Here is a 13,461-nt window from a genome sequence, read left to right as displayed (position 1 = left end):
AACACAAAAAAATTAGTTACTTGCATTTACTTTACTTAATTCATCATGTTTCCTTTTAATTTTTCCACAAAGAACATACCGGTAGGACAAGGGTCTATAATTGGGAGGAACAATATAGAAGAATTTTTCACCCATGTTAGTACCGTTGAAAATTTTGAAGATAGACACTTGGTAGACCTTGCTCCCACTTATGAAATTGCTGCTGTCTTGCTTTAGTTCGCTTGTTGGAAACTAAATTTGTTAATCTAAATCCTATAATCCAACATATGTTTCTTACACTTGGTGATATGGAAGAGGGGAAAAGAAAGATTTTGTTTTAGAAACCCTTCTTAGAGAATTTGGTGGTCTAGCAAGAGAGGCTAGAAAGGTCTTTGCTAAATTTAATATGCTTGGTTCTCATACTAATTTTGTTAGCCTCCTTGAAAAAATGGATATGGATAGAATAAGATACACTAATAATATTAATGATGGAGGGGAGATCAAAGCACCAATACCATGTAAACTCCAGGCTATGAATGATGCACTAGAAAATAACTATGCTTGGCTTGTTCCTGAAAATTTGTTCGATGAGAGTAGCAAGCCCAAGACTAATGAAAAGGGAGACGCTGAAACTTATGTATCCAATATACTATGCATGGTTGAGAAAACTCCAAACCCCGCTGTAGGTGCACCACCCTTCGATGTTACTTGAGATACACTTTACGCGCCTAGGCGAAGGCGTAAAGAAAAGCGCTTATGGGAGACAACCCATGTTTTTACTACAGTACTTTGTTTTATATTTGTGTCTAGGAAGTTGTTTACTACTGTAGCAACCTCTCCTTATCTTAGTTTTAAGTTTTGTTGTGCCAAGTAAAGTCTTTGATAGAAAAGTAAGTACTAGATTTGGATTACTGCGCAGTTCCAGATTTCTTTCTTTGTCACGAATCTGGGTCTATCTCCCTGTAGGTAGCTCAGAAAATTACGCCAATTTACGAGCATGATCCTCAGATATGTATGCAACTTTCATTCAATTTGAGCATTTTCGTTTGAGCAAGTCTGGTGGCCTAATAAAATCCATCTTTACGGACTGTTCTGTTTTGACAGATTCTGTCTTTTATTTCGCATTGCCTCTTTTGCTATGTTGGATGAATTTCTTTGATCCATTAATGTCCAGTAGCTTTATGCAATGTCCAGAAGTGTTAAGAATGAGTGTGTCACCTCTGAAAATGTGAATTTTTATTATGCACTAACCCTCTAATGAGTTGTTTCGAGTTTGGTGTGGAGGAAGTTTTCAAGGATCAAGAGAGGAGTATGATGCAATATGATCAAGGAGAGTGAAAGCTCTAAGCTTGGGGACGCCCCAGTGGTTCACCCCTGCATATATTAAGAAGACTCAAGCGTCTAAGCTTGGGGATGCCCAAGGCATCCCCTTCTTCATCGACAACATTATCGAGGTTCCTCCCTGAAACTATATTTTTATTCGGCCACATCTTATGCACTTTGTTTGGAGCGTCGGTTTGTTTTTGTTTTTTGTTTTGTTTGAATAAAATGGATCCTAGCATTCACTTTATGGGAGAGAGACACGCTCCGCTGTTGCATATGGACAAATATGTCCTTAGGCTCTACTCATAGTATTCATGGCGAAGTTTCTTCTTCGTTAAATTGTTATATGGTTGGAATTGGAAAATGATACATGTAGTAACTCTAAAATGTCTTGGATAATTTGATACTTGGGAATTGTTGTGCTCATGTTTAAGCTCTTGCATCATATACTTTGCACCCATTAATGAAGAAATACTTAGAGCTTGCTAATTTGGTTTGCATATTTGGTTTCTCTAGAGTCTAGATAACATCTAGTATTGAGTTTTGAACAACAAGGAAGACGGTATGGAGTCTTATAATTTTTACCATATGTCTTTTATGTGAGTTTTGCTGTACCGTTCATCCTTGTGTTTGTTTCAAATAACCTTGCTAGCCTAAACCTTGTATCGAGAGGGAGTACTTCTCATGCATCCAAAATCCTTGAGCCAACCACTATGCCATTTGTGTCCACTATACCTACCTACTACATGGTATTTATCCGCCATTCCAAAGTAAATTGCTTGAGTGCTACCTTTAAAATTCCATCATTCACCTTTGCAATATATAGCTCATGGGACAAATAGCTTAAAAACTATTGTGGTATTGAATATGTACTTATGCACTTTATCTCTTATTAAGTTGCTTGTTGAGCGATAACCATGTTTACGGGGACGCCATCAACTATTCTTTGTTGGATATCATGTGAGTTGCTATGCATGTCCGTCTTGTCCGAAGCAAGAGAGATCTACCACCTTCATGGTTGGAGCATGCATATTGTTAGAGAAGAACTTTGGGCCGCTAACTAAAGCCATGATTCATGGTGGAAGTTTCGGTTTGGACATATATCCTCAATCTCATATGAGAATAATAATTGTTGCCACATGCTTATGCATTAAAGAGGAGTCCATTATCTGTTGTCCATGTTGTCCCGGTATGGATGTCTAAGTTGAGAATAATCAAAAGCGAGAAATCCAAAATGCGAGCTTTCTCCTTAGACCTTTGTACGGGCGGCATGGAGGTACCCCATTGTGACACTTGGTCAAAACATGTGCATTGCAAAGATCCGGTAGTCCAAGTTAATTAGGACAAGGTGCGGGCACTATTAGTATACTATGCATGAGACTTGCAACTTGTAAGATATAACTTTCATAACTCATATGCTTTATTACTACCGTTGACAAAATTGTTTCATGTTTTCAAAATAAAAGCTCTAGCACAAATATAGCAATCGATGCTTTCCTCTTTGAAGGACCATTCTCTTTACTTTTATTTTGAGTCAGTTCACCTATTTCTCTCCACCTCAAGAAGCAAACACTTGTGTGAACCGTGCATTGATTCCTACATACTTGCATATTGTACTTGTTATATTACTCTATGTTGACTATTATCCATGAGATATACATGTTACAAGTTGAAAGCAACCGCTGAAACTTAATCTTCCTTTGTGTTGCTTCAATACCTTTACTTTGATTTATTGCTTTATGAGTTAACTCTTATGCAAGACTTATTAATACTTGTCTTGAAGTACTATTCATGAAAAGTCTTTGCTATATGATTCACTTGTTTACTCATGTCATCACCATTGTTATGATCGCTGCATCCACTACATATGTTTACAAATAGTATGATCAAGGTTATGATGGCATATCACTTCAGAAATTATCTTTGTTATCGTTTTACACGCTCGGGACGAGCGAGAACTAAGCTTAGGGATGCTTGATACGTCTCCGACGTATCGATAATTTCTTATGTTCTATGCCATATTATTGATGATACCTACATGTTTTATGCACACTTTATGTCATATTCGTGCATTTTACGGAACTAACCTATTAACAAGATGCCGAAGTGCCGGTTCTACGTTTTACTGCTGTTTTTGGTTTCGAAATCCTAGTAACGAAATATTCTCGGAATTGGACGAAACGAAAACCCAGGGCCCTATTTTTCCACGGAGCTTCCAGAAGACCGAAGAACACACGAAGTGGGGCCACGAGGTGGCCAGGCTATAGGGCGGCGCGGCCCAGGCCTTGGCCGCGCCGGCCTATAGCGTGGGCCCCTCGTGACGCCCCTTGACCTGCCCTTCCGCCTACTTAAAGCCTCCGTCGCGGAACCCCTGATGCGAAAAAAACACGATACGGAAAACCTTACTGAGACGCCGCCGCCGCCGATCCCATCTCGGGGGATTCTGGAGATCTCCTCCGGCACCCTGCCGGAGAGGGGATTCATCTCCCGGAGGACTCTACACCGCCATGGTCGCCTCCGGAGTGATGAGTGAGTAGTTCACCCCTGGACTATGGGTCCATAGCGGTAGCTAGATGGTTGTCTTCTCCTCATTGTGCTTCATTGTTGGATCTTGTGAGCTGCCTAACATGATCAAGATCATCTATACTGTAATTCTATATGTTGTGTTTGTCGGGATCCGATGGATAGAGAATACTATGTCATGTTAATTATCAAGTTATTATACATGTGTTGTTTATGATCTTGCATGCTCTCCGTTTCTAGTAGAGGCTGCGGCCAAGTTTTTACTTTTAACTCCAAGAGGGAGTACTTATGCTCGATAGTGGGTTCATGCCTGCATTGACACCAGGACGATGACGAGAAAGTTCTAAGGTTGTGTTGTGCTTGTTGCCACTAGGGATAAAACATTGGCGCTATGTCCGAGGATGTAGTTGTTGATTACATTACGCACCATACTTAATGCAATTGTCACGTTGTTTAGCAACTTAATGCTGGAGGGGTTCGGATGATAACTCTGAAGGTGGACTTTTTAGGCATAGATGCGGTTGGATGGCGGTCTATGTACTTTGTTGTAATGCCCAATTAAATCTCACTATACTTATCATGTCATGTATGTGCATTGTTATGCCCTCTCTATTTGTCAATTGCCCGACTGTAATTTGTTCACCCAACATGCTTTTATCTTATGGGAGAGACACCTCTAGTGAGCTGTGGACCCCGGTCCATTCTTTAATACTGAAATACAAATCTGCTTGCAATACTTGTTTTTACTGTTTTCTCTGCAAACAATCATCTTCCACACAATACGGTTAATCCTTTGTTACGGCAAGCCGGTGAGATTGACAACCTCCTTGTTTCGTTGGGGCAAAGTACTTTGGTTGTGTTGTGCGGGTTCCACGTTGGCGCCGGAATCTCCGGTGTTGCGCCGCACTACATCCCGCCGCCATCAACCTTCAACGTGCTTCTTGGCTCCTCCTGGTTCGATAAACCTTGGTTTCTTTCTGAGGGAAAACTTGCTGCTGTGCGCATCATACCTTCCTCTTGGGGTTGCCCAACGAACGTGTGAAATACACGCCATCAGTTGTCTTGTATTAGCTATTGGGTTTCTAAGTAGAGAATGGTTGGTTCCTAAATAGGATGGTTCATAAGTATCTCACACTAGTAGGGTTTAGTGGAATATGGTTAGGTAACGCAAAATAATAGGTATGGTTACTATTAGGGTTCATCACCATGGTGTGATGCTAAATAGGAATGAATAAGGATGATGGTTTTGACAGTAGAAGCTAGGGTTTGTATTTGGTTGCCCTTATTTGATCAATTAGGTTGGATAGGTATGCCTACATGGACTACTAAATTATTGATAATAGGGCTCCTACAATTTTAGGTGGCATGGCAAGTATTTATTTGCTGTTATGATTCTATGTATGAAAATAGTACGCCAAGATTACAAGTGAGGATCTAGGGTTTAGGTCTTAGAAGTAAATTAGTGTTCAAATGAAATAGTGGAGCTAGGTTCTAAATGGCATTAGGGTTTTAGGATCCCACATGAAATTATGGGGTTATCACTTTGTTTTATAATGGAACTAGGGTTTCCTAATTACTCTATAATTCTTGTATTAATAACTTCATTAATAAAGTTGAAGTTATTAATAACTTTGAAATTAAAATAGTATTGGATTTGTCCTTTTATTATTTTTAAAGAATTAATAATTAAAGTAATTATTAATTAGGATTTAAATCCTCCTATTAAGGATTTAATAAATTATAAGCAAAGGAAATTAGTTTTATTATTTTGCTGATTTTCTTATTGGTTTTTTATTAATTTTAGAAGTTTTTTTAATTATTGAAACTTAATTAAATTTGGAATTAAATTTAAAGGTTTAAATAACAAGTGTTAAATAATTAAATTTTTATTGAAAATAAAAATTTCATATTATATTTTTATTGGATTGAGTTTTCTTTTCTAAGAATTTTAATATCACATTTATATTTTTCTGACTTTTTATGAATTTTCTACAATTATTTGAAGTTGCAGGTATTTTGAGATTTAATTGAAACGAGAAATAACTAAACCTACCCAGATAGTTCACCCACGCAGTCACTGACTGGTGGGGTCCCTGCCACGTCAGCTGCCACGCAATTTTGACCGAAGTCAAAATCCAGACGTGGCGCTGGAGCTCTGGCCGGCGGCCAGTCGAGGTCGATGTGGATGCTAGAGGACTTCCGCGGTGTGGCGCGCATGCTCATTCGCATCAGCGTGACTCGGGGAACCTAACGGTGGTCTCGCCGCTAATTATTGGTCATCAGAGAGTGGCCGGCGGCGAGGTGAAACGGCGGTGCTCGCAGGCTCACGGTGCGGCGAGGCTACAGATCATAATCGAGCAAAGCGAGCACACTGGGAGATTGAGGAGCTCACCAGAAGCACGTATGGCTTGACGGCGAGGTCGGAGCTGGCCCAAATCGCCGGATTGAGCCATTACCGGCGCCGGAGAAGATGGCCAGGCGTGGTCGATTGAAGACGTGTTGGCTCGATTCCCGGCGTACGGTGACCAAGTCGAGGACGACGGTCACAGTTGTGCTCACGGCGGGGCCTGGGAAAGCTCCATTCGTCGCCGGTGAGAATCGACCGGTGGCTAGGGTTTCCGTGCGGGGAGAAATTCGGAGCGAGAGGGAAAAGAGCTGGGGCGAGGGTTCGTCGTGGGGCTTTATACGATGCCGGGAGGGTGCCTCGTCACGGGTTGGAGTAAGGAGAGGCTGCCGGCGAGAGGGGAAGGGAAGCACGGCGTCGAGCTGGCCGGCATGCGTACTGGAGAGGATGAGGACGACGCCTCCCCGGTTTTTTTTAACGAAGGGGTAAGTGGGTTGGCGTTGGGCCGTGTTGGTGGGCTTAAGCTGGGCTGCCGAGGTGGGCTGTGGCGGCCAGGTAAGGTTCAGGTGGTTTTTCTTCTCTCTTCTTTTTCTTCTTTTCTGTTTTTATTTTCTGTTTTATATCTTCAATTTGAATTCATATTTGAATTCAATACTGTTTGTAAATAATTTGTAAATATGCTAATCCATCCAATATTCAGAATACTAACTATTGTTTCACTATCTTATATTAAATTCATATTTTATATTAAATTACTTGCATATTTGTGAATTTATTCAAAATAACATTTGGACATAAACTTATTTTTACTTTAATCCACTTTTTATTATGTAATCAATTCTGTTTAGATTTATGACAGTTCATACTTTCATCTCCACATATTTCAGAGATGGTTATTATGTACTGGTTTCCATTTGAGAAATGATTGCTTGCATGTTATTTTATGTGCACAATTATATGTTAATAAAATAGAAATTCTACTTAAACTCCTTCCAAGTTTAGTATTAAAATTGTGGTTTAGTAACACTTTTAAATTTTCCTAGAGGAAGTACTACTCTCCTCATGGTTTGGTTTAACTATGAGGATAAGTGGTTGATCACCCATATGGTTTTAATTATAGTATTTAGCACTAGGATGATCTTAGGTTCAATAATTGAAGCCTAAGGTTTAGTTTGTGAGCAATTCTAAGGTTCTACTGATATTCACCTAATGGCATATGGTTTGGAATTTACTTATGACTTAGGTTTTAGTTGTGATCACCCAAGTGGTTCATAACTTGGTTTGAGATATAATTCTGGGTTGTAGAATTGAGATAACACCATAGTGCATTGGCTAGGGTTTAATCTCCCCTAACCATGGTAATATGGTTACTTGCTACATATCTTATGTGCTTCTCTAATTACTGAGGATTTGAGAATGGGCTCTATCTTATTCCATTGGACTTCTATTAGAATCCTTAATTCATCATTGAAGTAACTAAATTGGTTATGGTTCTTTTTATAGTTAACTTTGGTCATATGGATGTATGGTTTCTCACCATATAAAATAGAGAGTTTAACTCTAAGGTTTTCTTAGGTTCTTAAATCTATGGAATATAGATATGGTAGGATTCTACTTATGATCACCAAGTGATTCACAAGTTAAGGTTGGAATATAAGCATATGGTTGCTTACTAGTGATCTCCCTATAATTTCATGTGGGGATGAGATCTACTTATCCTAGTAGGGTTTAACTTATCCTCACATACCTCAAAAGCATGATCATGGATTAGGCCTGATCAACTTGTTCTTAATATCTCTACCTCAAGTTCTTAGGGTTTAAGATTATTACTCAATTTATAATGATCAAGGTTTGGTTTCTTAAGGATCTCTCATTAAATGGGTTTCTCACTTCCATGATCAAGCATTGTCTTGATCAATAAATGTATGGCACTTCTATTTTACTTTCTAGGATGGACATGGCTATGGTTGTCTCAATATTTTTTTATATATCCCAGGAGAATGCCTGAGATATTTACTTAAAGTTCCCTCAAGAACTGATGGTTTAACCATTTGGATATTTGAATAGATAGAACTAGGATTAGTATGGATGGTCTCTCTCATTTGGGAAGGACTTCAATGCTAACCTAATATTAGGCTCCATAGAGGTTGATGTGATCATCAAGATCTATGTTTAACATTAATGGTTATCTCTCTCTAGGGTTGTCTTGAAGATGATGATTTGAATACTTGGATTTATATCCAAGGTTTAAGCTTAAGGTTTAGTAATGCTTCTCTAATAATTATAATAGAACTCTCACCTCTCGAGAAGAATTATATTCCTTAGTTGGATCTCCTTGTCTTGTTTCCAAGATTAAAGTAGAATGGGTATCATAGGGTTTATGGTAAGTGCATGGATTAATTTAAGACATGGAGAAGATAAGTGAAGGATGGTTTCTCCATTTATTGTTACTTGATTTCCAAATAGATGTATGTTCATGTGTTATGGTAAGGATTACCATATTATAATCTTTTATAAGATCAATCATTTGATCATTGAGTAAAGTGTTGTTGTGTTGATTATTAGTTCCATTTGATCTAACCCCTTAGATCAAATCATCTCTGCCCAAAACAAGGTTTTAGCAAAGTCACAGTGAGATTTATAGCGCTTGACTTGATGAGCTACTTCAGTTCCACCAAGGTCAAGTGAAACTTCAGTTACTGTGACTGTTTTACTTTAAAGCGCGAAAATTTCCCAGATTTTCTATGCATGAATGCAATGCACACATCTGTTTCCTCTATTTTTGTAACCTCATTATCTGGGATATTACATTCATATTTGCACCTGTACATGTACTATATATTGTGACCTTTGAACCCCTCGTAATACAACAAACATATTGCCCTAAAAAGAGTCAATTCTACAGTACAGCCCTCGCCCCCTATTTTGTGTTTGCCAAAACAAGAAACGGCACATTTCTCTCTGTCTCACCCGCCGAACTCGTGCCCTTGCTTTCCTCCTCCTCTAGGCGGCGGCGCCATGGAAGTCGACGGAGGCGGAGATGAACCGGCATCGTCGCCTGTCCTCGTCCGTGGGAAGAAGAGGCCGCCTTCCCCCTCAACTTCACCGGGCGACGGCGAGGGTTCACCCACCAGCGACGAGGACGACAACCCGTGGGCGGTTACCGACGACGAAGAGGAGGATGAATACCAAGGTAAAGGCGCCTACTAATTAACTTGCTTACTCAGTACGATTCTGTTGGTGGTTTCTTAGTTTCGATCCCCATGTGTATCGTGATGCAATTGGGTCCTCGAGTTAGAAATCGGCGGTCCCTGCTCTAAGAGATTTCATCAAGAACGATGTTTTCGTGGCAATTTTAGTTTCAATCGGATACATTGCGTTGCTGACTCGTGACCTAATCACCTCTTGAGTAACTATGGTACTGATATTTCGGTATGTTATTGGCATTTGAGTAGCACCATGTTGCTCTCTGAAAAAAAAGGATGATCGTTACACACTCTTGGACTTAAACTCGTAAGTCGTGATCATCATTAACTATTTTATGGGTACAGTTTGCACATAAATGTTTGGTTTAAAAATTATACAGTATTATATACTCTCTCCGTCCATAAATAAGTGACTCAATTTTTTCTAGATACCCGCATCTAGACAAAGTTGAGTCACTTATTTTAGGTATTATATACAGATGTATCTAGTCAACAAACACACAAAGTTGAGCCAATTAATATGAATCGGAGGAGTAGGTATTTTCATCCATCTAATTTTTATCATCCATAGCAATGTTTGATGATGCTCGATTAATGATTTTGCATGCAGGGAAATACCGCCCGTTTACAGTTGATGAGTTCCCGAGGGCCAGCACTTATGACGAGCAAGATGCACTGGACACAAATCCAGAGATTTCTCTTCGAGGACCAAAACTTCTCTGGAGCGTACGACCATTCAAGCCAGAAATTGGCAGGCATCCATGTGCTACCCGGTATCGGCTCAGCAATGAATCTGAAAGTTAGTATTTTCTTCTATTGCAAAGCTGCCATGTATCATGTTATCATCCCAGGAAAAGTTCAAAGCTTCTCAGTTTAAGAAAATACCCGCCATTAAGTTATTCCACTCATCTCCAGTTAGCTTAATTAACCTGATGTCGAGTGTCTGGTTATGCCTTCTATTTGGATTGGCATCACCTTTGCCATCAAGCGAAGAAAACTTGAGCAGTTCCCGTTTCCTGCTCCGCCAAATCCAGACTATTTTCCTGATCCTTCCACTGCTCAGGAAGTTCTTTCTGTCCTTGGCTCTTCTTTACTCAATCCTTTGTGATGAACCAGTTTCTCTGAACACAGTGTAAAAATGAAATGGCCTGGCCAAATTTTAAATTGCAACCATCATGCGGCAAAACGGTGGGGAGGATCTCTTGCGTACATCGACTATGCCAGGGACAACTATGTCAGATATAATGACCTACAGTGGTGAAGGCCGTCTTGTTGGGCTAATATGGTGTGACTTGGCCAAATTAGGGTCAACTATGATGGTGCTCAAACAAAAGAACAAGATGAACATGGTTATGCTTAGCCATGGGACATATTGTTTTTCTTTCTTGGTAGCAAAGTGGTTAGGCTTAACCTTGAAAAGAATTTGCATGGGTTAACTCTGGGAATCAAAATTTATCTTCAGCCCTATACATCTTTTAGCGTAACAAATAGGAATACTCAACATAGGTGGACATACTGAATTACTGATTTCCTTTCATACCAGCACAACATTATGGTGGTACTGAACTTTTCTTATTCATATGTTTTACTGACTGCAAATCTCTGTGTAGACCTGATGCCTTGTTTGTTGATTTTGCAGTCAGCGTGAACAATGTTAGGACCATCGATTGTTCAAATAAATGCCGTTGCCATGTCATGGACTTGCTGCAGTTCATTGACCTCAAGATAGCTGGTTATCGCCATGCCCAACCTGGATCTGCCAAAATATTTGGGTTTTTCGCGACACGGGATCGAATCGAACCTTTGCGCAATTATGTCTACAGGCGGGAGATTGGCAATTGTGAAGTTGTAACTGTGAAGCCAAAGACGGTATTTTCTTTGTTTTAAGCATGCAAATTGCTACATGTATGCCTCTTTTATTGTTCTGAAAATACCTATGCATGAGATTGCAGCATCATATGAAAGCTCTGTAAGTAGGATTTGCTCCGTATGCTTGACATGTTGTCCTCAATCCACGCTGCAGCATATGAATAGTAAGCAATACGGAGTTTAGATAGTTAATTCTTAAGGTTAACACTTTGCTTAATTGTATCATAAACCTGTGATGGTAGGTGATCTACCATTGATCAGTAATTCTAATCTACGATGTGATGATACTTTATCCTTATTGTAGGGCATGGCACGTTTATCACTTGGTAGCCCTGCTCGAGGTATTGGCATGACAAGCCATGTGTTGTTTGAATTCAAGCTTTGTGTACGTACTGAAGCCCCGCCTGAAAATGGGCCCAAAGATGACCTTCTGATCGCAGGATGCGCTGAATTCAGCAAGATTATGGAAACAAAATCATTCATTCAGAATCGACGTATTTATGGGGAGAAGTGTGGACTGGATGTGAAGTTCCTGGTGGTGATGAATGCGGTACAAGCATTCGTTGATGTTGAGATACTCCGTGCCCCTGCTTGTGGTTTTAATCTGAACCTCTATGCCAAGACCAGTGGTTTCAGTGATGTGATTCGTCTCTACCGAGGAAGTGTGGACACTGGCTGCAGAATGAGTTCAGTTGTAGCAGTGGAGATACGCAGTTACCTTGATCTTCGTATCGAAGGGACTCCGAAAGATGACGGAGGAGTTTCTCAGAAACTGCTGCCTTGTGTGTGGGAGGACAGCTTCGATTCCTGCTACCATGGAGAGGTGGATAAAGTTGTGGATCTGGACGAATCCACCTCGATTTCAGTGAAGATCACCTGGAGAAGTGTTGATTGACATATAGCTTAGTTGCCCTGCTTTGAGGCGTGAACGGTAATATGGGGGTACTTCTGGTGCTAAGTTATGTTAGTGTTTGTGTGAGGGTGCTAAGTTATGTTAGTGTTTGTGTGAACCTATTTGTCCACTGGAGTTATATATTGACACTTTGTAAGCATTATTTTATCTGGTGCTAAGTAATGTGGAGGCCACCTGGTGCTGAGTGGGTTAAGATTAACACAGATGCTGGTACAGCGACTGAGGTTTTGAAGGGTGGAGCGGGAAGGGTAGCAAGATCTTTTGTCGACTTCATGGGAGCTTGGAGCAAGCCGTATCCCTAAGTTACTGATTCTCTAAGAGCATCTCCACGGGCGTTCCCTAAACAGATGCCAGCGCAGCATCCTTTATTTGGGATAGGGGTTGCTATTCTCACACCGGCACCCCCACCGAGCCCCATAAAAAGCCCCAAACTCCAGGAATTCGATATGGAGTTGTTGAAGAGGCGCCGGCGACCCCGATCGAAGCTCTTCGTATAGGGATCCTTTCGGACGCGCTACCGCTTTTATGGGACCGGAGCTTTTTATAGAGCGTCGGTGTGAGCGCTTTCCCTCGCTATGATCCCAATAGAGCTATTGGGAGCGCCGGTGGAGATGCTCTAATTGCTGAGGCGTTAGCGTTAAGGGATGATGTCATTTTGCCCAAGCTTTGAGGTTTATTGCGAGTGGCTTTGGAAATAGATTGTTTTGAGGTAGTGAACCTCCGAGACTCACGCATTGGTTCTCGCTTGGTGGTAGCGCCAATTTTTTGTGAAATTGAAGGGCTAGCTGTTTCTTTTTCTTCTTCTAGAGTTCAACATGTAATAATATCAACCAATGTGCCGGCCCACCTCTGTGCAAAGCTTGCTTGCACATTGGAGGTAATTAGCTTGTGGATGGATTCTTGCTGATAACGCTGTAGCCGTTTATACGAATAAAAGCCTGGAAGTTTTCATGAAAGAAAAACTATTAGCCCTGTTTTGAAATATAAATTTGTAGAAAGCGAAATGCTTATTTTAGAACGGAGTTAGTACTACTTCAGAACTAACAAACCCGTTTTCTATTCGCAGAAAACACAATCATCGTGTAACAACTTCAGAATAAGCCAGCACCGAGTCGATCGCTTTGCCAATTTCAGAATAAGCCAGCAACAAGTTCAGACCGTCCGTTCATCATCCTACGGCAGAGCAAACTGCAGTCCAACCCCACAGGGGCGCTCCGGCACAGCTAGCTACCGCCGCCGGCCTCCGCCGCCACCCGCCGTCAATTCCTCCTCCTCATCAGCCGCCCTCCCCCTCCCCTTCCCCT

General features: G+C 40.8%; 1 protein-coding gene across 1 annotated transcript; it reads left to right on the top strand.

The window, feature by feature from the left end:
• Positions 1-9,160: 9,160 nt before the first annotated feature.
• Positions 9,161-12,317, top strand: LOC124658076. Its single transcript, XM_047196519.1, has 4 exons — positions 9,161-9,362; positions 9,986-10,174; positions 11,015-11,244; positions 11,549-12,317. Exons 1-4 carry the CDS (start codon positions 9,188-9,190, stop codon positions 12,137-12,139), a joined length of 1,185 nt encoding a protein of 394 aa, XP_047052475.1. The 5' UTR covers positions 9,161-9,187; the 3' UTR covers positions 12,140-12,317.
• The last annotated feature ends 1,144 nt before the right edge of the window (positions 12,318-13,461 follow it).

This window comes from Lolium rigidum, chromosome 5 (genome assembly GCF_022539505.1).
Source record: "Lolium rigidum isolate FL_2022 chromosome 5, APGP_CSIRO_Lrig_0.1, whole genome shotgun sequence".
In the NCBI taxonomy this organism is placed as follows: Eukaryota; Viridiplantae; Streptophyta; class Magnoliopsida; order Poales; family Poaceae; genus Lolium; species Lolium rigidum.
Note: the sequence above shows the minus strand (reverse complement) of the source record. Positions and strands in the feature narration are given on the sequence as shown.

Bases quoted from the DNA above. Each gene is read 5' to 3' on its own strand.
- LOC124658076 (XM_047196519.1), top strand. From the start codon at position 9,188: ATGGAAGTCGACGGAGGCGGAGATGAACCGGCATCGTCGCCTGTCCTC. The intron at 9,363-9,985 runs GTAAAGGCGCCT...TTTTGCATGCAG, and splicing joins AGAGGAGGATGAATACCAAG to GGAAATACCGCCCGTTTACA. The intron at 10,175-11,014 runs GTTAGTATTTTC...TTGATTTTGCAG, and splicing joins GCTCAGCAATGAATCTGAAA to TCAGCGTGAACAATGTTAGG.